Here is a 27151-nt window from a genome sequence, read left to right as displayed (position 1 = left end):
TAGTAATGTCTGGGGATATAAATATCAGCTTTTAAGCCTTTTTAACTTGAGTTTCCTCTTTTGTAATAGACTGTGAAAACAGTCTGCTGCCACTATAATAGCATAAAACTAGCATCTTCGTATTGTGCAGATATTTTACTTTCTTTTAACTGCGTGCATCTTTTTTTTTAACAGAGAAAAATTGTTCATAGAAATTCTGTTTGACTTCATGATTGTTCAAGATTATTCTGGTCACAGTGAATAGCAAAGCCTCACGTTTTATCCGTTTATTCTGCTGTTGATTCTTTACCAATTCTTTCCTCCTAGGTTAACTAGAAAAGTAGATGCTCAGCTAGTCAACAAGTGCCAGGATCTTGCAATCAATTTAAAAAATAAACTTATTATAATTTTTAAAAGAAAAAAATAGTACATTTCAAAAGAAAGCCATAAGAATAATGAGCTACAAATTGACTGTCAAATTGTAATCTGACATGATAGCAAGAATGTGCAATATAATGTTGTAACTATATGCAAATATGGTGCACTGTGCAAAGCAAGGATGGTGATACTTTGTTAGAATCACAGAATCATTTTGCTTGAAAGAGACCCTGAAGATCAGCTAGTCCAACCATAGCCTAACTCTAGCACTAAACCATGTCCCTAAGAACCTCATCTAAATGCCTTTTAAACACCTCCAGGGATGGTGACTTCACCACTTCCCTGGGCAGCCTATTCCAATGCCTGACAGCCATTTCTGTGAAGAATTTTTTTTCTTAATATCAAATCTAAACCTCCCCTGGTGCAATTTGAGGCCATTTCCTCTTGTCCTATCACTTGCTACTTGGGAGAAGAGACCAATACCCTCCGTGCTACAACCTCCTTTCAGGTAGCTGTAGATGGCAATAAGGTCTCCCCTCAGCCTCCTTTTCTCCAGGCTAAACAGCCCCAGTTCCCTCAGCTGCTCCTCATCAGACTTGTGCTCCAGGCCCTCACCAGCTTTGTTGCCCTCCTCTGAACTTGCTCTAGTATTTCAATGTCCTTCTTATGATGAGGGGCCAAAAACTGAATACAGGGTTCAAGGTGAGGCCTCACCAGTGCTGAGTAAGTGGCACAGTCACTTCCCTAGTCCTGCTGGCCACACTATTCCTGATATAAGCCAGGATGCTGTTTGCCTTTTTGGCCACCTGGGCACACTGCTAGCTCATATTCAGCCAGCTGTCAGTCAACACTCCCAGATCCCTCTCTGCCAGGCAGCTTTACAGCCACTCTTCCCCAAGCCTGTAGCACTGCCTGGGGTTGCTGGGTCCTGCTCTTGGGTCACAACACTTGATCTTGTTGAGCCTCATACAGTTGGCCTCAGTCCAACAATCCAGTCGGACCAGATCCCTCTGTATGGCCATCCTACTCTCCAGCAGATCAACATTCCCACCCAATTTGGTGTCATCTGCAAACTTACTGAGAGTGCACTCAATCCCCTCATCCAGATCATTGATAGAGATGAAACAGAACTGGCCCCAATACTGAGCCCTGGGGAACACCACTCGTGACTGGCCACCAACTGGATTTGCCTCCATTCAACACAACTCTTTAGGCCCAGCCCTCCAGCCCGTTCTTTATCCATCACAGAGTGCACCCATCCAGGCCATGAGCTGCCAACTTCTCTGGGAGAATGCTGTGGGATACAGTGTCAAAGGCTTTACTGAAGTCCAAATACACAGCATCCACAGCCTTTTCCTCATCTACTGGTTGGGTCACCTTGTCATAGAAGGAGATAAAGTTGGTCAAGCAGGACCTGCCTTTCATAAACCCATGTTGACTGGGCCTGTTCACTTGATTTTCTTGTATGTGCCACGTGATGTCAGTCAGGATGATCTACTCCATGGCCTTCCTCAGCACTGAGGTCAGACGGACAGGCCTGTAACTCCCTGGATCCTCCTTCTGTCCCTTCTTGTAGATGGGCATCATGTTTACCAAATTCCAGTCAAATTGTGTAGCTGTGATCTGGTGTCATCTGAAACTTACCTCAGTTTTGACTCTCTGAACAAGCTGCATGCTGTGTGGGGAGAATGGGAAAGGATGTGTGGCCTTGATATATTTTCTGCTTGTAATGTTTTCTTGTCTTTGTCAGAAAGTAACTTGGGTAGAGAAGTAAAACAACTTAGATTTCAGTTCAGAATTACTGTGGTCCTATTCCTTTGTATTTCTTGGTTTGTCTCTCATCATTTACACCTTGATAATCTTTTTTCTGTATGCATTTAATCTTCTCAGAGTAATATATTTCATGACCCTAGGAGTACTCCTCTTTAATACCAAGTAATAAAAAATTTCTATATGCCTCCCACTATGTAATTGCTTTTTAATAATGGTTCTATGCAGCTTCACAGCAGTTAAGAGGTGACATTAAAAAAAAATTGACACCAGACAGATCCATCCAGATGTCTTACTTTGATCTCCAGTCTTGTAATTTAGTTTCCAGTAAAAATCTCCGGCCACTGTAGGAAAGTTGGTAATGACCAATGTAGCACTTAACCATGTAACATGCAGAGTAACTAACTTATTTAAATAGGTGCAGAGCTGAGTAGATAAACAGTAATTAACAAGAATAGTCCTGCTATTTGTAGTAGAGCTACTGCATTGAGCTATAGTCATGTAACTTTATTTAGAACAAACAGCTTAGATCAATATAACATAATCACCTAGGTGCAAGGTACCAGATTGTTTCTGGTGCATGATAAGAAATCAGATTTTTGCAATCTTCTGTGTTTTGTTACCAAAGTTTAGTATTTTAGGAAAAGAAGTCTAAATATCATTTATAAAATTGAAATCAATTAAATTATAGAAGAGTTGTATTATCCGATCCTTTATCGGATTAGGGTTTCATTATCTGCGGACAGAAACAGCACGGAAATTTCTGCAAAAGCCTTTCCTGGGGTCTCAGATAAATGTTTCCAAGATTCTGAAATCATGTATTACATATTTATGATGTATATTTGGCAGTTTCTTAACTTGGTAATTTTTTGTGGTGGTATGTAGGAACTACCTGTTGGCTTGCACAAAAGTAAGGTACAGAAAGATGCATTTATAGTAGGGTAATTTGTCATACAAGGCCACGTGTGCTAGAAAATGTGAAGAGAATTGTAACAGCTAACTTCAGTTTGCGAAGTAACTGGATTAATTTATTGGTCTGCTATTTATTTTGGTTTGTTTCTTAAGATGATCCAAGTAGGTGATACAGTTTTCCAGTTATGGTGCTTTCTTCGTAAATGTGCTAGAAAAGAGGAATTACAGAATCGTACAATAGGATTCGTCCAGACTTCAGAGCATCAGTGCATCAATGTTTGTCATTAAGTCTTCAAAGTTAGCCATGGTAAAAAGCCTACCTGCAAAAATGCTTTTTGTCTCAAGCCAGGCAGCTTTCTACAGTTTCTCCTTAACTTATTTTATATAAGATCTTGTGGTTCATTTCAATGTAATCAAAAATATATCCATATTTCATCTTCTTCCCTTGCATCAAAACCTTACATCCTTCCCTTCATAGTTGGGAAATGATTTTTTGGCCCATGTTTTCTCTTGAGAGTCATAAGGAAAAGTGCTACTGCAGAAAGATGACCAAGCAGGATGAGTTAGATTTCCTTGTGTTTTTCTTTTACTGTGTCCTCCATTTCTCACTACCAGCACCATATGACAGGTAGCAATGCCCTTATTAAGTACTAAATAAACTCTTTTTAAGTTAAAGGAACAGAAATTAATGGTTTTTTTGTTGTTACTTCCTTACTATGTCTAGATAGAGTTTTTGGAGAGAAAAGACATAGTTACTTGTTATACTGATTTTTATATACTGGTTCTGCAACATGCTGTTAGAGCTGACTGTGAGAGAAAAGAAGCTTCATAACTTGTGGTTTACGTTACTTGTTTTACATGGTTTTCATTGCTTTTTACACTCTTCTCTGAAGACCTTTGTGGGGTGAATAAGAGGTATCATACAAGGGTCTGAAGAGGTATTGTTTTTAATGTAGTGCAGTTCATTACCATTTAAAAAGCTGATTACCATTTCCAAAAGTTTTTGGTTTGTATTTACAACAGTTCTCGGGGTATGCAGGGCCTTCCAAACAGGGAGACACTAGTCCATCCATTTCAGCTTTCTTTTGTTCAAGTAGCACATGCTTCAGAGGACAAGCTAGAAACTCTATAGACCCTGGCTTCTTCCAGGGAGACAGTCTTCCATAGTGCAGTAGCTAAACAGTGACTTCAAATGTGAAGAACCAGAGTTGTATGCTGGTTTTAGGCTTGATGATGGAGTAACAGTGAATTTGTTGCTAGTTGTGTCTAAAAACTGTGTTCTAGTATTACTTTTTTTACACTGCGGTGTTATTAAGATGGCTGTATTTTTCTAAATTGTTGCTTTCTTGAAGCATATTATTGTGTCCTGCTTACTGAAATAAAAAAATAAAATCTTGCTGACTTGAGTTTTATTTGACCACCTAATTTGGTCTTCAGGGAGCAAAAGCAACAAGCAGTGGAATTAAAAGAAGGAGTCATTCCAGATTCTCCAGTTCTGACTTCTTCATTTTCTCTGGTTAATCGTATGAGAAGAAAAAAAGAGAACAGGCATATCCGATACACAGAACATACACAGTCAGATTTGGAACTTGTGGAAAGCAACAATGGTAAGAGTATTGTATTTTTTAATTAATTTGAAAGTATATTTTTGAATGTAAATAAAAAGATAATGTATAAATTTGATTGCAAAGAGTGGAAAAAAACCTTGTGTGTTTTTTTGTTTGTTTGGCTCTTTTCCATAATTCCGTTATGCCATTATTCCATTATGCCATAATACATGAGTTGGGGAAAAATGTCTTTAGCAGTAACTCTTATATCAGCTCAAAGCTTATCTCAGCCTCCCACTTATCTTCATCCACATACACATGCAAATAGAACAGTTTTCCAACCCATATCTGTGCTGTAACTCCAAACATAATGAAAAATAAAATCTGTTAGGGTTTGAATTGTGCCCACGGCTATGTCACCACCTAGTGGAGAGTGAAAGAAATGTTTTGCCCCATTCAGCAATTCTGCAATTAAAGTAATACTGAAACTGATAAATTTCGAATTCTAACAGCTGCATGATCCTTCTTTTTCTAGTACCGATACACTATGAGGATTTGTTCTGTGTCTAAGTCCAGAAGTATTGTGCACACTTGGTTTCCAAACTTCAGTCTGTAATGTCATAGAAATATTTCTAATGTATTTTCACTATAACAAATATTTTTGTGAAACAAGGGACTTTGGGCTTGTACTTTAGTGATACAAAGGAAATATGATAAACTGTCGAGGTGCTCTTAATATGTTAATTTACCTTGTCAAATAAAAAAGGTATTTTAAATACTATGCCATTACATCTAAATAAAAGTCTTGACTAAAAGCTTCTTTCCAATAATGAAAATAGCACAACTGCGGGGTGAAGAGAGTAGGGTGGTTATTCAAGCCCTTTATTTTGTGCATGTAATTTTAATGCTGTGAATAGTTTCTCCTTTCTGAACATACCGACTTCTCTCCATCTTTATATATATAAAAAATGAGCTACTAAATAAAACCAAAGTTAAATATGTGAGAAATGATGTAAATACCTACCACAGTTAATGGCTATGAAAAGCTGTTGGTGTCTAGATAGAAAGAACTACATGGCACTAAATTAGCCATGATTCAAGTCTCAGGGTTTTTACCTTTTCATTACCTTAGCTGATGCAGAAAGTTATTCCACTTAATGGTTTACTCTGTAACAGTTTTGTTGCCATTTTAACAGGTGAAATATAGATTGAATACATACTTTATATGTGGTCAGTATAGAAAGTGATGTAATTACATGTCACTGTTTAATGGATGACTGGCTGGGCTCATGTTTATGAGATAGAGGATCAATACGAAATACTTGTGACTAATTTGTCATAGTGATATCTCAGAATAAAAATAATCAGGTGTGTTTAGATTACTGGATCTAACGACATATCAAAATTCACATTCAAGTGCTTTTAAAATCAAGATCATGGTCTGTATTTACACAAAATTGTCATAATAGGATACCTAATTTCACTGTTTGGGAATGTTTCTACATTTTCTCCTAGAGTTTGGAAAAATTCCACTGTATTCCACACAAGTGAACAGTCACCATGGAGAAGAGATACTAGTGGCAGACACCTGTGATCCACAACTATCCCCTGTACCAAGTAAGTGTATTGATTGATTTAGTTCTAATTCCATTTGAAATAAGGCAAAAATATTGTAAAATGGAGGGTTCCTCAACAGGTGAGGGTTCATCTTTACACAAAGGTGCCAGAAAAAGGATATTGTGTTTAATCACAGAATTGCTGCTGAAATGCCTGTCTGGTGATGCCTGTCTGTATGCCCCTCGATCATGTATCATAGCATCAGGGCTTAGAGTCAAGAAATAAAAAGAAGCTCAATGCAGCACTTTCTGCAGATGTCTTAAAATATAAGGCTTATCCAAGTGTCTTACATCTGATTTTCCAGCTGTATGGGAGATAAACATTCTGAGAATTGCACTTACTGTCTGACATCAATATGTAACATTTAGAAAGGCATCTGTTAATTATTCCTCTTTTTTGCAGTTGTGAATTGGTACAAGTCTTTCTGTGTAAACACTTCATTGACAAGAACTTTCTGTCACCCTGATTTTTTTCTCTGTGAAATATTTAACTATAAATGGCTGAGAATTGGCATTTTGAAATTGTTTGTGGATGTCAGGGTTGTGTTGGCTGTAGTTCTTGTACTTTCCCATCACATTACCTTGCCCCAGTTTAATAAACTGAGTAATGTTAAACCACTGAAAGAAGGGAAACTCATCTATTGCTTTTCTAATAAAAATATAAGGAGGATAATTGTAAGTGTACTCTAGGAAATATGCAGCTTACTATAAATATACTTTTTCACTGTACTGTGTGCTTTTCTCAGATTTTTCATGCCCTGGACTGGGAGTTTGAAAAGCAATTTTTACATTGGCTTGTCTTTGTATTTTAGTTTTGGGGAGCTGTTTCAAACTGGAAGACTATTTTTCTGTAATGAGACAGCAGTTTGCTCTCATCAGAAATTCTTCTTCTGCCCTCCTTCTCCACTTAGCACTTCCAGATAAGACTTTTATCTGACACAGGTCAAACTATTTATGATTTTAATTTGTGATCTTTTTTAGTTCTGTGCTTGTACCATCTGTGTGAGTTGAGTAAGATATTATAATGTGTATGTAACTTACTGTGAACTTCTTTCTACTTGTATAGATAAACTAAGGATGGGAGGCTATCCTGTGCCAAAGCCATCTTTTAACTTGGCTGCAGTCGTGGCAGAAACAATTGGACTTGCTGTTCAAGAGGAAACTGTAAGTAATATTCCCAGATATCTTACATAGTCAGTTTTTTGTGCCAGTTGTTTCTGAAAACAGTATGTTTCTCTTTTGCATTAAAATTCTGCAAAAGTATTCCAAGTTGCAATAACCCCTCTTTGGCTTGCTTTTGCTTACTCATTACAGAATTACTTTAGCAAGAAGAGATGTAACTGTGCTCACCTGTCTAGGGGTTGGGGAGGAGGGCAGAGGCACAGTTCCTACTTGTGTGTGCAACTTTCAAGTTTGACTAAGACATTGGACTAAACACTTGGGTCTGCCAAACTCCCATTGTGCAGCAATCATGTCTAAGACACTAAAAAATATTGTTTGGTGACTCAGGTGAGATTGTTTAACACTTTTGCTTGGTAACTATAGTGAAAGTGATAGTATGCAGACTATTTGTATGTGTGTCTGCATTTGAATTATGATTTATTTTTTTCATTTCCATAAGATTTCTATAAAGCTGTTGATCAAAATTTTATCTCCTTTTAAACCTTTATTTGTTTTCAGTTTTAAATATTTCAATTTGAATGGGTCTTCAGAATATTTCTGTGCAAACCTAGCATATTTCTAATTTTTAATTCTCATAGCTTCTCACACTTCCTTTCTTCATTTTTCTTCACCACTTGCAAGGAGTCCCAGAGTGTACTAAGTCCTCCCAGAACTAATACTGTTATGAGCCAGGCCCCAGAGAGCACGCAGTCTGAAGACTCAAGAAAACATCCAGCTTCTGAATCAAGAAATGATGACAACAATTTAGGGTGTGTTTCCACTTTGTTATAATAATATTGTTTTAATCAGGCTTATACAAAGTTCTAGTTTTAGTAGAGTTTAAAACCTTACAGCAGCTTGCTTTAAAGGTACAGACATGGAAATAAATATTTTCATATTATATGTGCTTCTTGCAAGTAAATAACTTTAGAAGCAGAGGAACTGATAAAACGTAAAACTGTGGACTTTTACTTCATTATCAAACTTTTGATTTGGGATTTCTGCGTACTCAGTCCCTCCCTTACTGACTTCTTGTTATTGCAAGGTATCTTCTGAGGCCCCTAAACCTGGGGATAAGGAGGCCTGGAGCTGGAGTAGAAAAATGATCATAAAACTTTTCTGCTGACTAGATGACCTAGTGGTTGACTGTAGCCATCCCCACTCTCCTCAGGATGTTGTAGTCTTAACTGAATTTTTATTAGCTTCTATTTTTTCGCTTAAATGTATGTTTTATTGATGTCAAGTGAAAAACAGAGTACCTGAAAGAAGCTTGCACATTTTTCCTTCACTTGCAGAAGTTACTGTGATTATAAGATCTATGCAATAATCTAGATAGATTGCTATCACAACCATTCTCACTTTCTTCCATTTCACATAGAAAGGTAGGGAGTCCTTTGGTAGGAGAGATGCCTAGAAAAGCTTCATTCTGTCTTTGTTTCTCAGTGGCATGTGGGGCAGAGTTTCACACCATACTAAAATGAAGAATAAGTCTGTTTTGTCAGCCTTTTACAGCTCTAAGTGCAACAGTACTTACTTCTAGGAAAAAAAAAAATCCCTTTTATTTTTCCTCCAGTTTTGAGTTAATACTAGCAGTTCTAACGGCTTTAAAGCAAATCACTCATAGGAAGCTTGTAATTTTTCTATATCCCTTTCTATATCTCCTCCCAGCCCACTGTATACACCAGAAAAATTTCTCTCATTGTGTTTAGTCTTTCAGATCCATCTCAGAACACTCCACCACATGTTGACTGGGATTCTCAGGTAGCTTCTCCTGTTTTTGGAGCTTCTAGCAGTATGAAAAACAACTCAAGTACAAGCCATACGCCTTGTATTTTAGATTCAGGATTGAAGCCTCATCTCAAAACCAACCTCTTCAACAATCCTTCCAGTTCCAGACCTCATAAAAGTAGATCAAAATCTGAAGATGTTGCTTTTGTTGCACCACTGAATCTTGGAACTGAAATAAACTCAGTTATCAGCCAGGCCTCTATCAATAGGCAAATGATTGTGAAGAAGAATAATGAGACTGTAACTGGTGTTGGAAACACTTGTGCAGCTAAAAATGAGGCAATCAAGAGTGATTTCCTTCTCGTACACCAGCGGCAGTTAGAAAGCCGGTGTGCTAAGAGAAAGAAAGCTGAAGATGAACATGCAATTCGCTGTGAAAAGACATCCTTCAACAAAGAGAACTCTGTGCCCTTTCAATCAGACATTCCACATATGAATGGGGAACACACAGTTGATAAGCCCTTGGATCTCTCTGATCGCTTCTCTGGAGTTCGTTGTCAAGAGAAAAAACAAGCCAATGAGGAGACCTGTAAAAACAGACTGAAACAGGTGACTCTGCATGACATTTTTTCACAGCTAGGGAAATCCGTTCCTGAAGGTTCATCATCCGTTCAAAATGCCAACAATGAGAGCTGTTTGTTTGGCAGAGATTTACAAGAGGAATCCTATGTACAAGAGGCAATGCTGGGAAAACCATTCCCAGATAAGAAAATGCAGATGCAAATGAAAGAAGAAGTGCCTCCCTTCAAAATTGCACCACTGTTAAATTCTGCAGAGACAGAGCAACTTTTTGAAGATGTGAAGGTATGCTTTTCTGTCATTTTTTTCCTTCTCCTTTGAAATATTATATTTAAATTTTAGGAAATAGTAAAATTGCAATATGTTGTTAGGTTGCCAGTGGCCATGTACCAAATAGAAAGAAAACAAGGACAGGACATGGAGAGTCTGAACCTGCGTCTGTACTTCAACCAAACCCTTGTAGACTATCAAAAAATAAAGTACTGCAAAATGAACAAGGTAACTTGATAAAAATGTTCCTTTTATTGTCCCTTGCCCCACCAGCCTGTGCTATGGTTGAACAGGATTTTTCATATCATCTTCTTTCACATTTTAATAACTTTCTCTTTTCTGCTTCTAACTTAGTCTTATTCTGTTCAAGTTTTCTCAAGATCACCTCCACATTTTACATCTACGTCTTCTTGTTGTTCTTTTGCCACTATATTATAAATATGTTGTTGGCATTCAACTGTAAACTTGACAGGCTGGGAATCTTGTTCTTTCTTGTTTATTTAGCATTCTTGTTTACTGCAGCATATGAATACTGAAATAATATCTCAGGAAGTTTAAACTGTCGATATCAAATGTCTGAAAACTGTACTTACGTATAAAGATAAACCATTTTGTTAATATTTTTCACGATTCCTGATGATCTCTTAAATAAATTTGTACCTTTAGTGATAATGAGCAGATGCTGCCAATAGTCTTCCTAGAAGTTGTATCTTCTTTCTCGTTAAGTGGTCCCAGTCTCAAAACTTATTTTTGGAATTGAAGTTGTAGAATCACTGCTTCTGTACTCCTTAGTTGAGTTGTTACACTGCATACTTTATTTAGAAATACTTGCATTATGAATTTAAAAAAAAAAAAAAGTGTCAGGAGTTGCTGTGGCCATGTAGCTTAGAATCTAAACCTCTAATTCACAGGTAAATCAAGGGCCACCTCTGGAACAATGACCAGACACACTTTTTTACTCTTCTGTATTCTAAGAACTGAATTTCATATTCTTATCGTTCTAATGTCTTACATCCAGTATTAATACTACTTGATTTCCACAGCACAGAGATTCTACCTGCCAGAGTGTTTTATGGCTATTCTAGTCTATGTATTAGATACTTCATACAAACACACTCCTATTTGACAGGAGTCGTGCTGAGATAGAGCCAGTGGTATGCTCCCTGAATATGACAAAAAACTTAAAGTTCTATTTCTAACTCTTCTGACAAAATATGATTCACACCAAATGAGCCTCTTTGTTGTTTGAAAAAAAACAATCCCTAAGCCCAAAGATGAATTGATAAAAGGAAAGCTAACTTTTTATTTGGACTCTATAGAATGCTGTTGCCAGAAGTGGATTCTGATTATTTGTCTTTCTTGTCATATTCTTGGCATCCAGACCTGAAAGATAAACCTTTAGAAAACTTTCAGTGGAGCATAGACCCAGGAGCTGACCTTTCACAGTACAAAATGGACATTACTGTGATTGATACAAAGGTAAGCTCATGTAACAAATCTGCATGTTCTATGATATTGAAAAAAGCCTAAAAAAGCAGTATTATGAACTTTATTCTGGGCAGACCAAAACCACTTTCTGATAAATCTAAATTCAGCTCATTTTGTATTTGTTGGCACTCCAGATATATTTGTTTATGCATAGTACACTACAGCTATCCTAAAAAATTCCCACTATCTAGTCGTATTTGATAAACTTATCCAGGTGGCTACTCAGTATGAAACTGATGCATTTGGGGGGTGGTTTGAGGTTTCTGTTAAGATAAAAAAGAAAAAAACTCCTTAATCACGTTATTTTTCTTGTGAAAATGTTCACGGTGATCTCTCTTCATGTTAAGTAATAGCAAATATGCAGAAAGTGACTATTATCTAGCTTTGAGTTGAGTGCAGGTTGGTTATTAGGATCTCTGAGAATTTTGCTGAAGTCTGTTTGTTTTGTCTTACTCAAAGGCTGTCTTAATGTATTAATTTCACTGGTTTTTAATTTCTGTATGTTTCATTATTTTTTTATCTTTGTAGAATTTAACATGAAAACTTTCAAGGCATTTCATGCCTATGAGGTAAAGTAATCTGCTAGATAAATGTTTCACATTTGACTTTCAAAACATGTTATTCTCTTACCTAGATTTTACATCTTTATCATGCAGGTATTGCTGCAGAAAAACATCACAGAAAGTGTCCATAAAGATGCCAGTAACTGTTGTGAAAGCATTTCAGATATACAATAGCAACACCAACCACACAAGTTTCTTCTGAGTGCAATTGTCACGTTTGCTTTTTTTATTTAGAGTGGTACTCAGTCAAAAGTCGGAGGGGAAGTTGTTGATATGGATTATACATACGTTAGTGAAAGTGTGCTATTGAAAATGAAGAATCAAGAGCAAAACCAGGAAAGCAGTCCAAGTAAGACTTTTTTTTTTCCTTTGGTTCTTTGGTTTCCTTTTTTTTTTTTTTTTTTTTTTTTTTGGAGAAAAAAAGAGTAAAGAGTATTTTTTCTTCTATATGAGTAGATAGTAGAAGATGTCTCACAGTAAAACGGCACTGATATATTTTTGCAGGTTACAGAGATCAGTCTGTTTCCTAGTAGAATCAGTAGTTGTTTGGTTTTGGTTTTTAGGCTGTTTGGTTTTGGTTTTTTTACTTATTTGATAGGAGTCGTGCTGAGATAGAGCCAGTTGCTCTGCTTTTACAGTGCTGAAATACTTAACCATATAACAGTTCTGATCTCACCTGCAACAAGCACTCTTAGAACAAACAGCTTTGCAAGTTTGCTGTTTGTCATATTAGACTTTCTATGGGGAGGCTAGTTTAATTTTTAATGGCATATAACTAGAACTAGTATATTTAAAATAAATCCAAGTGTGTTTATTTTACATTAAATTTATGGTATGTGGTGAATCATGACTGCAGGGCAGTGACTTTGAATGGTATGTTTTGTTTTTTTAAGCTGTTACAACTTGATCACATTTCCTTAGTTTATCTCCTACCCACAGAAAGTATTTCTTTCTGTGTGGATAACTCCATAATTACAAGAACAGAAATTTCATGTATCCAGTGTTAAGGTTGAAGCTATACCTAAGTGATTTGCAATTAATCAAATTTTAGAAATTGTATCAAGCTGTCTTTATGAAAAATAAATGAGCATTGTCCACATTTAAAAGGCCGTCAGAGAAACTGCAGAAAGAATAAATGTGTTGCTGATGTTGAGCTAAGCAATACTGGAGCAGGAAATAAATGTTAGTTCTTTTGATACAGATTAAATATGTTTTATTGACTTAAATTGTCGAGAGACTGATTTGGATGTTCATTATGCTTTTTATAATAGGAGAAGAAAAAAAAATGAACGATACCTTAACAGATATGTTTGATCGAACAAGCTATGAAGATTATGAATCCTGCCTACAAGATGATAGTCTTGCACGTGATGAAAAAGAAACTCTTCATGATGAAGAGCAGGATAAAGGAATAACAGCAGCAAGCAAGAAACTAAGGAGTGGGATATAATTTGTTTTGTCTTTATTAGCCTGGTTAAACAACAAAAGTTGCTTTGACATCAGGCTCTGTTCTTTAGGAGCAAATATGCCAAATAAACCATGAGTTCATTCTTCATAAACTAATGGGAAAATTTATTCATTGTGAGGACATAACATAAACCAATATGAAAATTATTTTGGGAGTTCATTTCTGTAGCCACCACAGAAATATGGGTGGTATAATGGAACATGGCATAGGAGCTGTACAGTAAAGCGTCTCTTACAGGAAACACCAGCTTTTGGCTGCAGATTATTTGTTTTTTCCTATCCTAGGTTCTATTAAATATTTTACAGTATTTTGTATTTTAAGGACCTATTCTGCTTACCTTTTTAAATATGTCTCACTGCTGTTTTCCTTCTACAACAGTAGTGCTTTTCGATCACTGGTTCAATCAGTTCTATATTACTTTTAGTATCTGTTTCAATCTGTTGTCTCAGGCTGAATGTGTGTGGCATTTTTGGATTTCTTAATAGCTGAGCAATAATTATACAGACGTTTCTCCAGGCAGTCTGTTAACCTTTATGATATGTATTTTTTTGTTTTGCATGTATATTTACAGAACATGAGGATAAACAAGATAAAGCCAAGCAGAAAGCTTTTGTGGAGCCCTATTTCAAAAGCGATGAAAGGTAATTTAGTTTTTTCTGCATAGGCATTTTAAGGCTCTTTACATCCTATAGGGAACTTGTTCTACCATAAAATAAATGTGTTTGTGCATAACATACTAGCAGCTGAAGATGCACAGGTAAAATATCTAGTGAATTAGATAAAAGCTGGGCTAATGGGAAATAAAGTAAACATACTGAGATGCCTTTCTATCAGATTTGCTGTAGAGAAAGGATCGCTTCTTCTGCTTTTTATAATTGTATCGAATGCAATATTTTGTAACCCATGTTGTTTCTGGTAGGCATGTGGTCATGCATGAGTTTATGAGCAAAGAGCCTATGGGCTGCTTGTACTAATAAAAACCTTTCCTTCTCTGGCATTTTTGCCCCTTCCTCTAGGCAATAAATGAGTAATGTTTAACAAATGTACCTCTTAGTGCTTCCTCTATTGCTTTTCTGTATAATAATCATTGGTAGTCTGAATCTTCATTTCATAATGATACTAAGCCCTTCAGTTAAATAGTTGTTACCTTGGGGGTTTTTTACCTCAGCATATGTTATCTTTGTAGATGAAAACTTGAGTGTTTTGTGAGCAGGTAAGTTGAAAATAATCTATTCGTTCTGTTCTTGAACCCCAACATACATTCCTCTTGCAGAAATCAGTGCAAGCCCAACTGTGTCTTGGACAAAAGAAATATTCTACAGAAGGTCTATATTTGAGTATTTTTTATCTAGTAACTGCTTTTATACTATGAAAGCCATCATAAGGAGACACATCTCTGGTTATGTAAAAGATCATATTACATTTTTAAAAACTGGAACTGTTGCAGTTACAAAAATAGCCTAGCTATGAAATGCAGTATGACTGGGTTTTTTTTGCAGGCATTTTCTGGTATTTTTTCTTTTCCTGAGACTCTCCTTCATTGTGTTACAAAAACCAAACATTTCGAGACATGCAGGAGAAATAACTGTGCTATCATGTAAAAACGTTTTCGTTTTTCAGAAAGAATACTGTGTTAGATTTTCCTCATATTGAGGTTATTCGAAAAAAGGAAGAAAGGAGAAAATTGCTTGGCCACACTTGTAAGGAATGTGAAATAGTAAGTAATGCTTTAAAATTTGGTCAGTCTTCCATTCTTCTAACTCTGCTAATATTTAAGTGCTGAAATACTATGAAATCATGAATCTGGTTGTATCATCAGCAGCACCTACAGTAGTAGAGAAGTAAATGTTTACCAAAGCTGCTTTTACCGTGTTTTGGGTTGGTTGGTTTGTTTTTAACTACAGGAACTGCATATAACTTAGAAAGTCTTGATTTTTTTTTTTTTTTGTCTATATATATGAGGATGGAAACTTCTCACATCATGGTTCCAGTAAGATTCTAGTTAATAAAAAATACATTAGCTTGTCAAAAAATTGTTACAAGTTTCTAAACTTTAGCTCAAAAGCTTTACTGAAATTTACAGCTAGTGGAATAGGGAGGTTTCTTGTCCTGTTGTACCTATATATACATATATCTTGATTTGTGGCATTGCGTTTATTTGTTTGGGGGTTTTGTGTGTGGTTTTTGTTTTTGTTTTTTCTTCTTCTTGTTTTCTCGAGTGCCTGCACTTCCAGGTAATGACACCAGCATAGGTGCCAATGTGTATATGTGCAAATGCATGCAAAAATGTTCACATCAGCGGGTTTAAAAATGTGAAATTGTGGGGTTTATGTCACACATTTTTTCCTCCCTTTCAAATTACCAAACTGCTTTCAGATACTTGGTATAGAGGTAAAATACTGAAGTAATTACATCTTTAATAAGGACGTGTTTCATTTGATCATTAGTAGACTTTCAGGCTGGAGTTAATTAGGCAGTGATCTAATACATTATGACTTGCCAGAAGTGTGGATTGATGACTGAATAATGATGAATTCTCTGAAATCTTTTCACTTATTTTCCACACCTATATAGAACCAACATTTTTCATAGATTCTCCTGCTATTCACTGTATAGTTAAGTCACATTTACTTACCTGAATAAATTTATTAGAGTTTATTCTTAACAAAAACACATTCATGAAAAGATAACTTGGGTAACACTTATTAAATACCTATAATTAGGTTTTACAGACAAACATATCATTTTCAAAAATATGTTTGATTTAAAGGGTTTGGAAGTTAAGATGATGTTCCACGGGGTGGTAACTATGGTGTTTGGAAACATTTACAATTCGTATTTTACAATATTAGGTTTTACATTAAACTTCAGAAAAGTTTGGTTTGGGTGTGGGGTTTTGTTTATTTGTTTTTTTCATTGGTTGTTGTTGGGTTTTTTATGTACACTATTAAAGATAAGCATGTGTGGAATGCTTGGCTGTCTCATTGCACCATAATTAAACCAGCTTTGAATGAAATGTCTGTGGAAAAGGGGAGTATTAGGGAAAGCATAAATGATGCTTTAAAAAAGTCTTGGCTTACTTATTAGTCATACAGGTTTGAAAAGTCTCCAAAGTCTAAGGAAATCTATAGGGAGTGGGTAGAAACCAGTCAATTGTTTCTGGCCATATGCTGCAGGCAGTGTGAGAGTGGGGAGAGTGACCTGACAATTTGAGCAAATGTGAGAGATTGAACTTTTGCATGTGCTACAGCAAACTCATATTAAAGTCCTTATCTTCCAAGTCCTTATCTTAGAATATCATGGAAGCATCTAATTCACTTTACAGTGTAGAACATTTGATAAGATGGCTTGTTTGGGTTTGTTATGACTGTGATGCAATTGGAGAAAGATCGTACATAGGAGTTACTGGTAGCTTGTAAAAGTAATGATTGTTAGTGCAGTTACTAAGACTAGCTTATATAAGTAGAAGAATCAGACAGATGTTTTTATATATGTTTAGGTTACAGAAATCACTCTGTAAGTAACTTTGTGCTAAACTAATGAGAAGGACTTTCAAGGATTTGTTCTCTTTTTGAGACTGCAAATTGCAGAGTTCTGCAAACAATTATTTTACACTGAAGATATTGCAGGATGAGATTCTTGCATATCTTTTCACACATTGAAAAGTGTAGCCTGAATGTTTTCTGAGGGTTGAAAATGCTGTGGATAGTGAGATCAATCTAGAAGACAACTGAGAGTTGTTTTAGCTATTTAGCGGACATATAGCACTCATTTTTGTAAATTTCAATAGATTTCTAAACAGACCAAAATAAAACTTTTCAAAAGTTACTTCCTAGTTCATTTTTAATACATACATAGCTTGATCATTGATTTGTCATTTGATTTTCTGTTCCAACAAAACTATACTGTGTTTTTTCATTGTTTGGTCCATTAATGTTCCACACCAATCTTAAACACTTTAATTAAAAAAATGTGGCACACTGCAAATTTTTAGTAGGCTGATTTCTAAAATTCCAGACTGTTTAAAGGACAAACATAGGGCACACTGCTGATTATCCTTAGATAAAATTTGTCTATTAATCTGTTTGGTTTACAAAGATACTGTAGAATTCTTATAATTAATTCTGTTGACTTAACACTATATAAATTCTTGACTTTTACCAGTGAAAATGGATGTGTACTAGATGATAATTACACATTCCTCTTCTCTCATTAGTCTCTAGATCCTTAACTGAGCATCACAGTAATTTTTCTGAGTCTCTGAAGTCCAGCTGCGTAACAGTGACCCAATTCTATCTGACTCGGTCCCTGAGCTACTGATACCCACTTGTTTCTGGTCCTGGCCATGGGCTTTTTTCCTGTTTAAGGGAACGTTGTATAAGACAGTAGCAAACATTTTCAAACTGTCGCCAAATTCAGTGACTGCAAGGGTTCTTCTGTCAAGATTGTGGGAGTAACCCAGGCTTAGTGCACGATATATTTTGAAGAACCTTTTACTGGGGCTTCATAAGCATTCCTGTATATTTTCTATGGAATTGGCACTTTATCCTATGAACCAGGGCTTCTGAAATTTTGGGTACAACCTGCTAACAACCTCAATCTCTGTTCTTGACCAGGAAACCCACATGTTAGTACAGATTCCTGTACTAGTAAGGGCTCCAAGAGCAGAATATGTTCTGGTGTCACACTTTGTAGAACAGCAAGACACCTGAATTAGTCGGAGGGAGGGTGAAGAAAATGTACCTCAGTTTCAGACAGAGCTGGAGTTCCCACAAAATGCAGAATGACAAGATGTAACAAGTCTGCTGTTCCTAGTTGAGGCAGTTTTGTCACTGACGTTTTCAGAGCTCTGATTACTCTTCTGTCTACATAATCATCAGTATTTATATCTTGTGATTTTTGGGGAGGAGGATTTTTATGCCTGTTTTATATTTAATGAATTTACTAGTGTACTTTACTATTCCAAATAAGTAGGTTTTCTGAAATACTACCAGTAGATGGAGACAGTAGGTAATCTCTGTTGACAGAAGTGTTCTGTTCCTGTCCTATTTCAGACTCTAGATCACTTTCCAGCTGGCTGAATGAGGTTTTAAGCTTGTTTGCCTTTTTGAATAATAACACTATCATTTCAGCATAATTGTTTTACCACTTTTGTGAGGCCCAGGTTTCTTTTGCAATCCATACTGTGCCCGTTGGCTAGTCACTTGAATCAAACAGTGCCTTCAGCTTTGAAAATATTTTGATACTCTATGATATCTCAGTGCCAAATTGCTATTTTTAGGAGATGCTAACTAGAATCACAAACTAAAACAGTAGAAAACTTTACAACCCCACTGTTTTTCTGTGATGCTGCTCATGGAAACACCCAGCAAAGAAGTTTGGAGAGTCTAGATGTTTTTCTCAGTGCAGCCCCCAACACAGCTGACAGGGATAAAAGAGAAGCTAACCAATTTACTGCATAGTCTAGACCAGGGGTATCAAACTCATTTTCACGGGGGGCCACATCAGCCTTGCAGTTGCCTTCAAAGGGCCAAATGTAATTTTAGGACAGTGTAAATGTAACTACTCTTAGGCTGATGTAGTCCCCCATGAAAATGAGTTTGACACCCCTACTCTAGAGAATGCCCCACTAGCAGGTAGTTTCTGGTATCCCAGTGTTAGGTTTAGACACTGGAAATAATTTAGCAGTGTAGATTTTCTAGTGTCTGTTTTCATGTTTGTATTTTATTTGTAGATGTGAGCTGAAACTTAAGTTTATTAGAAAATTCCCATCTATTTGAACATCTGTTCTATGTAGCTTTTTAAGATCAGTCAGTAAAACAGATGACATAAGTAATTAAACATGTGCCTAAACCTTGTACCTGTGATATGTTAAAAGATATAGAGCTAACAAGCTTACCACTATAAGGTTATACTAAATCTGTAAATTTTGTAAACTTTTAGGATAACAGCCAGATGTTTGTCACTTGGATAACAAATCTCTACTTGTGGCTGTCTTCACCATTATTTTTAGATAAGTGTTAACAAACAGTGACTAACAATGATGTCATTGTGTAAAGCAATTGCTCTGTATGTATGAATTTCTTAACTTGGAATATTTTTTTTCCTAACATCCAGTATTATGCAGACATTCCAGAAGAAGAGAGAGAAAAGAAACTAGCTTCCTGTTCAAGACACAGATTTCGCTACATTCCTCCAAATACACCTGAAAATTTCTGGGAGGTTGGATTTCCTTCTACCCAAACTTGTGTCGAAAGAGGTTTGTGCAAAAAAGGCTTACAAAGGACTTCTTAAAGCTGTTTGGGTTTTGGTTTTCTTGGTTTTGGTTTTTTTTCTCTAAAATAGTCCCTTGAAATTATCTCTGGTTCATAAAGCAGCCTTTCTCACCCAATCTTGTTGAACTTCATATTGGAAACCATTATTTTGAATAACTACTATATTTTTTAAGCAGTTCCTATGCTACTAAGAAATATAAGGAAAATTCGTCAGAGCCTAGATAAAAAGAGGATAAAAAATTGGAATGTTCATAGAACTTAAAACCCAACGTGTCTTTGAACAAAAGCAAAACCAGGGACATTTTCCGGGGCAAAGGCTGAGAGATTTTACTTACTGAGGAGAGAGACACAGGTGGCAGTGTTGATCTCCTTTGTCTGTATCTTTAGAGTTCCATAATATCATATGGTAATGGAAACATTGGTGTGATTAGTTTTTAATACATATGCCTTGGATGTCAGTGACAGTCAAAAGCTGGTTTTTGACTCCTGTTCACACAGAATATTGTTCTTCCCTAAATAGTTTATCTAGATCTTGGAGCTTGGTGTAACAATGAGTTTTCACTAATGACTTTAAAACACAGTGAGTTTATACTGTACTATATGTACATTTCTTCAGAAATTATGAAACGGAGGTAAAAAGCCCTATATGAACTCTTTTTGAGTTACTTATGTCTTTATTAGTGTAGATGTTATTAGTTGTGAAACATTAATCTTATTTTTATCTGTTCTCCTAACAGTTTCAGGCAGTGCAAAATGTATTCAGAGATATATGTGTATTTTTATGTGATAATGTTACAGTATCATCCTTAATCTTTCAGAACAGAGTGCCTTGATTTTTAGGGACTTAGATACCTTTTGTAGAGCACATCGTGCTACTTAATCAAGATGTACTGAGTTGAGTTTGTTTAAATTTCAAGTTGTATTTCCAAGGAATATGTGCATTTCAAACATGGCATTCAGAACTTTAAGCCTCCCCCCCGGCTGTTGTGGGGTTCAAATGTCAGATTTCTTCTTGAAGCCCTAATCAAGTTCCCCCTTTTAAAATATTTACCGCAAGAGGTTAAACCTAGATACTGAACTTGCAGGCTGTTAAGCTTCCTCAGGCTTAAGGCCTAACTGCCTCAGGCTTGGTTAGCCTTCAGTCTTCAGGAAAATAAATGGTTCCTGGTTTGTTGTAGTGGTGGCTTTTTGTTTGTGGTTTTTCGTTTGCTTGTTTTGGGGCTTTATGGTTTGTTTGGTTTCTCCTCCCATCAGTTTGTCTGTGATATCACATAAGGGAAAGGGAATCCCTTGGTCCAGCTAGCCTACACCTCAGGAATGCTGCTGAATCACTGCTTTCTTTGGGGGTAATCTCTTTCCTCTCTTGTATATCCAGTTAGAGCTTGGCTGGGGCTAATCTGTTCTTCCTTTACTGTAAGTAATGAGAGAGCTCTCATCACTCTAGAGCTGCCTTTGGTTCTTGATCATTATCTTTCAAGATGAACAAAACATAGTCCTTCCTCTTCCAACCTGGTCACCTTTTACCTGTTCCAACCGACATGAAAGCTGACCTCAACTAGGCGTGTCCATTTATAAGTTCCCGCAATTAAGACATCCTGTTAGTGAGATTGTCTGTTAGTAACAGTTTGGAATCTGCTTGCAACGTTGTTAAAATTAGCTTCTTAGCTATCTACTTGTTCTGCAAGAGTAAGAGCTGTTCAGTTGTTAATTGACCTCAACAGCACATCAGAGGCAGACTTTAGATCATCCCTTTCTTGTTAAAAAAACATATTATATAAGAGCGCAGCAAGAACACCAAAACACCAGAGGGAGTTCCCATCATCAGCCATTGCAGCTGTCACTCAGAAGTAGTGGGATACAAAGGATGTATTTTCTGCTTACTGGTATCTTGAACCAGTTGTGGGTTTTTAAATAACCGAGTTGCACAGAAAGCATTTTCCAGCTATGAAGTAGGAATCTACTCCTCTCACGTCAGCGGATGTTAGTGCTGATAAACAGTAAGGATCTGACAAAAGCCAGATGCTGTAACCGATTTGCATAAAATGTCTGCTTACTCTCAGTGTTCGCTAAGTTAAACATATTATAGAAATTTTCTGTACGCTTTTCTATCAGAGAGCTTTCAAGGTGTATTTATCTGTAGGTTCATGTTTGACTTCTTCCAGATGTACAAGTCTTTAATGAATAAGAATGCCTTCAAAACAAAGAGAGGTGCTATTTAGACCCACAAAGCACATGTGCCTTAAGTTTCATCTGTATGACTAGGAAATATATTTTTTAAAGTTATTTTCATTAGTCAACTGAATTTGCAGTGCTTACATATTTTGTTACTCTTACATAAAATCTGTAGAAAGGACAATGAAAAATGCAATTTTCTTTTGAATAGATGAACAATTCAGAGTTTTTGTTCTCCTCAGTATTATCTGTCTGTATTGCATTACTATGCAGTCATTTACTAGAAAGCAGCTCAGTATTTTCATTAAGGATACTGCACCCTGGGATCTCTCACCTCTTGTCAAGTGAGAACCAGGTGCTACAAAAAAAAAAGAAGAAAAAAAAAGGGTTATTTCTTGAAGGTAAATAAAAAAATGAAACTGAAGTTATACACATGTTTTTAGATTGTATTTCTTACCTGAGATTTGTTCTTATTCTTTTAAGGATATATTAAAGAAGATCTTGCTCCCTGTCAACGTCCAAAAAGAAGGCAGCCTTATGCCGTAATGTTTTCACCAAAAGGCAAAGAGCAGAAGACATAAAGGATGGGGAAGTAAGGCACACCAACGTGAAGAGTATCTTTCCTGTCTTTAGATATTTATAGTTAATATAAACTTGAAATAAAGAACTGTGTTTTCCCCGATTATAAATCATTTCACTAAATATGTAAATTTTATAAAATTAATTTGAAAATCTGATGCACCAGGAAACAACTATTTCATGTATGTTCGTTTCATATTGTGTTAATACATTTTGTATTCATTTTGCATCTCTCAGGCAATGAGTCTCCCATTTCTTTTCTTTGAAGTCAACAGCTAAAATTCCAGCACATCCTGTCTAAACTTTGTGTCAGTGAGTAACTGCTTTGAAGTCACTGAAATCACGGTTGTTCTTGCAAGATTTAAATGCCTGTCAATGAGAACAGAAATGCAGATTTTCTAGGGTGCTTTTATTTTGCACTGGATTTTTTTATATAGCCTTTCTCTATTGGCAATAAAGTTGTATCCACTTGTAATAAAGCTGTATTAAATATGAAAGGCATCTACTGTTAATAGTTTGGAGGTATAAAAACCATGTAGTCCAAGCGTCTTTCTTAAATTTCGGTGCTAAAGGTATAGCACCATGTTTTCCTCAATGTTTAAATTAGAATATCCAATTTTTTTTTTTTTTTAATATTTATCTATTTGTACTCAGTTACTGTGTCTTGCTTATCAATAAGGAGATAAGCATTGTTATTTCTAAATTTGGATTACAGTTATGCTCAGAGTTCTTCTAGATGAGGACCGTTACTGTCACTAGATTATGAAGGATTCTCCAAAGATATTTTAAGTTAATTTTTTGTAGCAGGGGATATAGTTAGTACCATACTTGTGCTCGGAGAGTAACAACATCTGGTTTCACAGCAGCAAAGTAATGCTTTTACATAGGTAGGCAAGCCAAAGATCACTATAAGATACTTTGGAATAAAATTGCATTCTAGAAGTAAAGAAAATAATCAAGCAGTGTACAATTAGAAATAGGTTCAACCAGAGAGATTTCGCTATAAAAAGAGATCATACAACAAGCAACTCTTTAAATGCCTTAAACCAAAATAAAACAATAGAAAGTACAGATACTTTGGTTTATATATATATATATATATATATATATATATATATATATATAACACCTGCACTTTCTATTCTTATGTTTTATATATGTGTGTGTGTGTATAAAGAGGTATGTATTTTAAAACTTCGTGGATAGGACCATTTAATTCCATGCGCAGTTACATAGGAGTGGCAGTAGGCTCTACTAGGGGAGAGGTTATGGCGTATGCCCAAAAAGAAAACTAAAAAAACTTGATGAAGTGTAACACTAAGTAACTCAAAATCCTCTTAAGCTGGAATCACAGGACTTGCAGAAAGACAGAAGGTATGTCACCAAGGACTGTCCACACTCTACGTGCCTGCTTGATTAATTTGCCGTAGCATGTCCTAGGGAATGGCAAAGGCAAATAACAATGCAAATCTTCATTCACATATCTACTAACACATGCTGACAATAAATGTGGGTGGGTGGGCAAAGCTGTTATAAACCCAGGCATCCCAAAGTGAGGGAAGAAACTGCTAACCACCACACTAGTGTGGAACTTGTCACTTAAAGCAGATTTGATGGTCAAGGAGTACAAAGTGACAATTCTGCTAGCAGATTTTGAAAAAGACTCCAAGGAGGTCAGTGGAGCTGCAGTTTGAATTTTTATAAAATGTTGGAAACAGTGGGCTAATTCATCAGAGTATAATGAACAGGACTTTCAGACCTAGGGATAGATAAAATGCGAAAAGTCAATTCTACTTAAAGGCAAGTCATTCTAATGGTTTTCTAGACTCTTTGAAGGTGTCAAAACATGGTTCATCTGACAGCTTGTAGTAGAACCAACTTGTCATGGTATAAAAGGAAAAGGTCTTTGATAGATTATGCCCGTTTAAAGGTATATTAGATCACCACAGCAAGAGGAAATTCCTGTGGATTTCTGCTAGTAGGACTCATTTCAGTCAGCCTCTTTGCAGAAAGTGGGGAGGGCAAAGTGGCAAGTTGGTTAAATTTCTCACTGTGCAAGCAGAACTAGAATACAGTAAAGGGAAGAATTCACAAAGCAGAAGGTAGACACAGAAGAAGGGGCACAATAGGCACCAATGAAGTCTTGAAGTGTGGAAGTGGTAAACAGGATGAGTTTCTCACTAAGAGGCATCATGCAGCAGATTTAGTTACAAGCAGAAAGGAGCAGTTTCCTACTTAACCCACTTGGACCTTGGATTATGCTGTGGAGCTCCTGCAGGATGTTATGGGCACAGAAAGTCTGGGCAGCTTGACAAGAACATAAGGTGGGAAGAAGTCATCAAGATTGTGTTCAAGATACTGCCACTGCCTCAATAGCTTCTGAAGTCTGACTTGTAGGAAGCTGGGAGAGTATCCTGGGGGAGATATCCCTCTGCAGATGTCCCTCAGTCTGGCCATACTTCATGTTTGTTCATGTTTGATACTGGCAAATTCTACAATATATTTACTAGAGAATCTTACTACCTGAGATACAGTTTCCTCTTCAAAATGTGACACACCCATCTTTTGGTGTGCCTCTGCCAACCTAGGGATAGCTTGAGAGTTGTCACTAAATACATTACATCTATCCTGTATCCACAGATCTATAGTTACAAAGCTTGTTGATAAGGTGTCATTTGTTTAAACTCTGCCATTTGCTACTAACTTCTACTGCAAAGTTCAATAGTATTTCAACTGATACATACAAATGACAATTTGCAGATATTTTTTATACATGAGTGAACAATGTACAACATAGTATTTCAGCAATACACACTTTTTTAAAAAAAGCGGTGTCCGTGAGGAGAGTTCTGCTCCACTAGAGGACAGTAAGGAACTGCTTTTACATTTAAAACAATATAAGACTACCCTTTCCTCTTTAGTTAGCCAATTTCTTAAGACTTCTCATTATATGAAATAAGGGAATACTTAGGGTAATTAATGCTAGGATTTGTGCGTCTTTTTTTAAGGAATATGTTGATATATATTGCTACCACATTAGCTGTGACTGGGAGAATTTGACAACATGTTTGCATGGCAACCTCATCTGACTTCTGTTTATAAGAATCTGTCATAGTAACAGATCCCAAAGAGGCAGTAATATCTACAAACCCATCCATTTGACCTCATCAGAAACAACCCTTGTTGGAGTGGACTGAAGTGGTTTGTGAAAGCCAGCTTTTCTGAACTCCGATCCAAGGTAACTGTCAGGAATTCCAGCAGAGCTTCTTCTGGAGTACTAGGGCACAATGACGTCCCTGTATTCTTACTGATTCTTGGCGTATATTCAAGTTTGTGATGTTAAGACATGGGCACAGCCCCAGTGATGGTACAGCCTTCAAGTCAGTGGCCTAGTGCCATTCCCAAAAACATGAAGATGGCAAGTTGATGGTTTTAGTGCATCCAGAGCCTTATCATAAAATCATTTTGGTTGGAAAAGACCCTCATCGAGTCTAACCGTAACCTACCTCTATCACTAAACGGTGTCCCTAAGAACCTCATCTACATGTCTTTTAAACCCCTGCAGGGATGGTGACTCCACTGCTTCCCTGGGCAGCCTGTTCCAATGCCTGACAACCCTTTCCATCAGTAAGTTTTTCCTAATATCTAATCTACACCTCCCCGGCACAACTTGAGGTCATTTCCTCTTGCCCTATCACTTGCTACTTGGGAGAAGAGCCCAACACCCTCCATGCTACAACCTCCTTTCAGGTAGTTGTAGACAGTGATAAGGTCTCCCCTCAGCCTCCTTTTCTCCAGGCTGAACAGCCCCAGCTCCCTCAGCTGCTCCTCATCAGACTTGTGCTCCAGGCCCTTCACCAGCTTCATTGCCCTTCTCCGAACTCTCTCCAGCACCTCAATGTCTTTCCCGTAGTGAGAGCCACAAACCTGAACACAGGACTCAAGGCCTCAGTCTGCAAACAGATCTCAGCCTGAAAAGCAAACCTTGGGTCATAAACCGTTTCTTGGGCTGCTGGGAGCACAGAAATCAGGCAGATGGTTGTTAAAATGTCCACAGAAGCTGCAGTTTCTGCATGGCCTGCAAGGCCTACTTGGCCATTAGTTGTGCTTTTGAACTTTGCCTTTCTCACACCAAAAGAACGAATGGCTTGTCCCTAATGAAGCAGGAGGAAGACAATATCTGTCTGCTGATTAATGGAAACTCCCATCAAAAAAAACAAAAAACAAAAAACAAAAAAAAAACCAACCAAAACCAACAAAAAAGGAGAACAAAATCATAGGCAGGGGAGGAGCAGAGAAAGGAAAGGAAGAGAGTGGTGAGGTGCTAGTTGTTGATACATCATGTGGTATCAGTGGACTCTTCTTTTTAGCCATAACACTAAAATCAGCCTGGCCTTATTGACCCCAAGCCTCAAAGAAAGAGCTTTACTATATTTAAATTAATTAGTTGTGGAAAATTTGGAAAAAAAGACTAATGATACCTTCTCTTGCATGTGTTAGTGCAGAAATATTGCTTAGGCTGAACAGATTCACACTTTGCTTTGTTCCTGAACAGAGGAAGCATAAATTTCCAGGAGCATTTTCTGTGTACAAGTATGAACAACTAATTACCAAGGGAAAGAGTGAGACAGTGCAGAAATAAGCCCAAAGTTTGACTCAGTGGAAG

General features: G+C 36.7%; 1 protein-coding gene across 1 annotated transcript in view; it reads left to right on the top strand.

Moving 5' to 3' along the window:
• The window catches only part of RBBP8 (RB binding protein 8, endonuclease), a gene marked incomplete at its 5' end in the record, with an annotated part of 36566 nt that extends 13802 nt beyond the window's left edge, over positions 1–22764 (top strand). Inside the window, 13 exons of the mRNA XM_080340387.1 lie at positions 4477–4646; positions 6102–6203; positions 7269–7366; positions 8006–8133; positions 9073–9955; positions 10042–10168; positions 11322–11419; positions 12226–12340; positions 13263–13430; positions 14031–14100; positions 15080–15176; positions 19577–19718; positions 22390–22764. Coding sequence (XP_080196513.1) covers positions 4477–4646; positions 6102–6203; positions 7269–7366; positions 8006–8133; positions 9073–9955; positions 10042–10168; positions 11322–11419; positions 12226–12340; positions 13263–13430; positions 14031–14100; positions 15080–15176; positions 19577–19718; positions 22390–22487 — 2296 coding nt within the window. The 3' untranslated portion in view covers positions 22488–22764. The remainder of the gene's footprint in view (positions 1–4476; positions 4647–6101; positions 6204–7268; positions 7367–8005; positions 8134–9072; positions 9956–10041; positions 10169–11321; positions 11420–12225; positions 12341–13262; positions 13431–14030; positions 14101–15079; positions 15177–19576; positions 19719–22389) is intronic.
• Positions 22765–27151: the final 4387 nt, after the last annotated feature.

The sequence above is a fragment of the Nesoenas mayeri genome (genome assembly GCF_963082525.1).
Source record: "Nesoenas mayeri genome assembly, chromosome: 2".
Taxonomy (NCBI): Eukaryota; Metazoa; Chordata; class Aves; order Columbiformes; family Columbidae; genus Nesoenas; species Nesoenas mayeri.
Note: the sequence above shows the minus strand (reverse complement) of the source record. Positions and strands in the feature narration are given on the sequence as shown.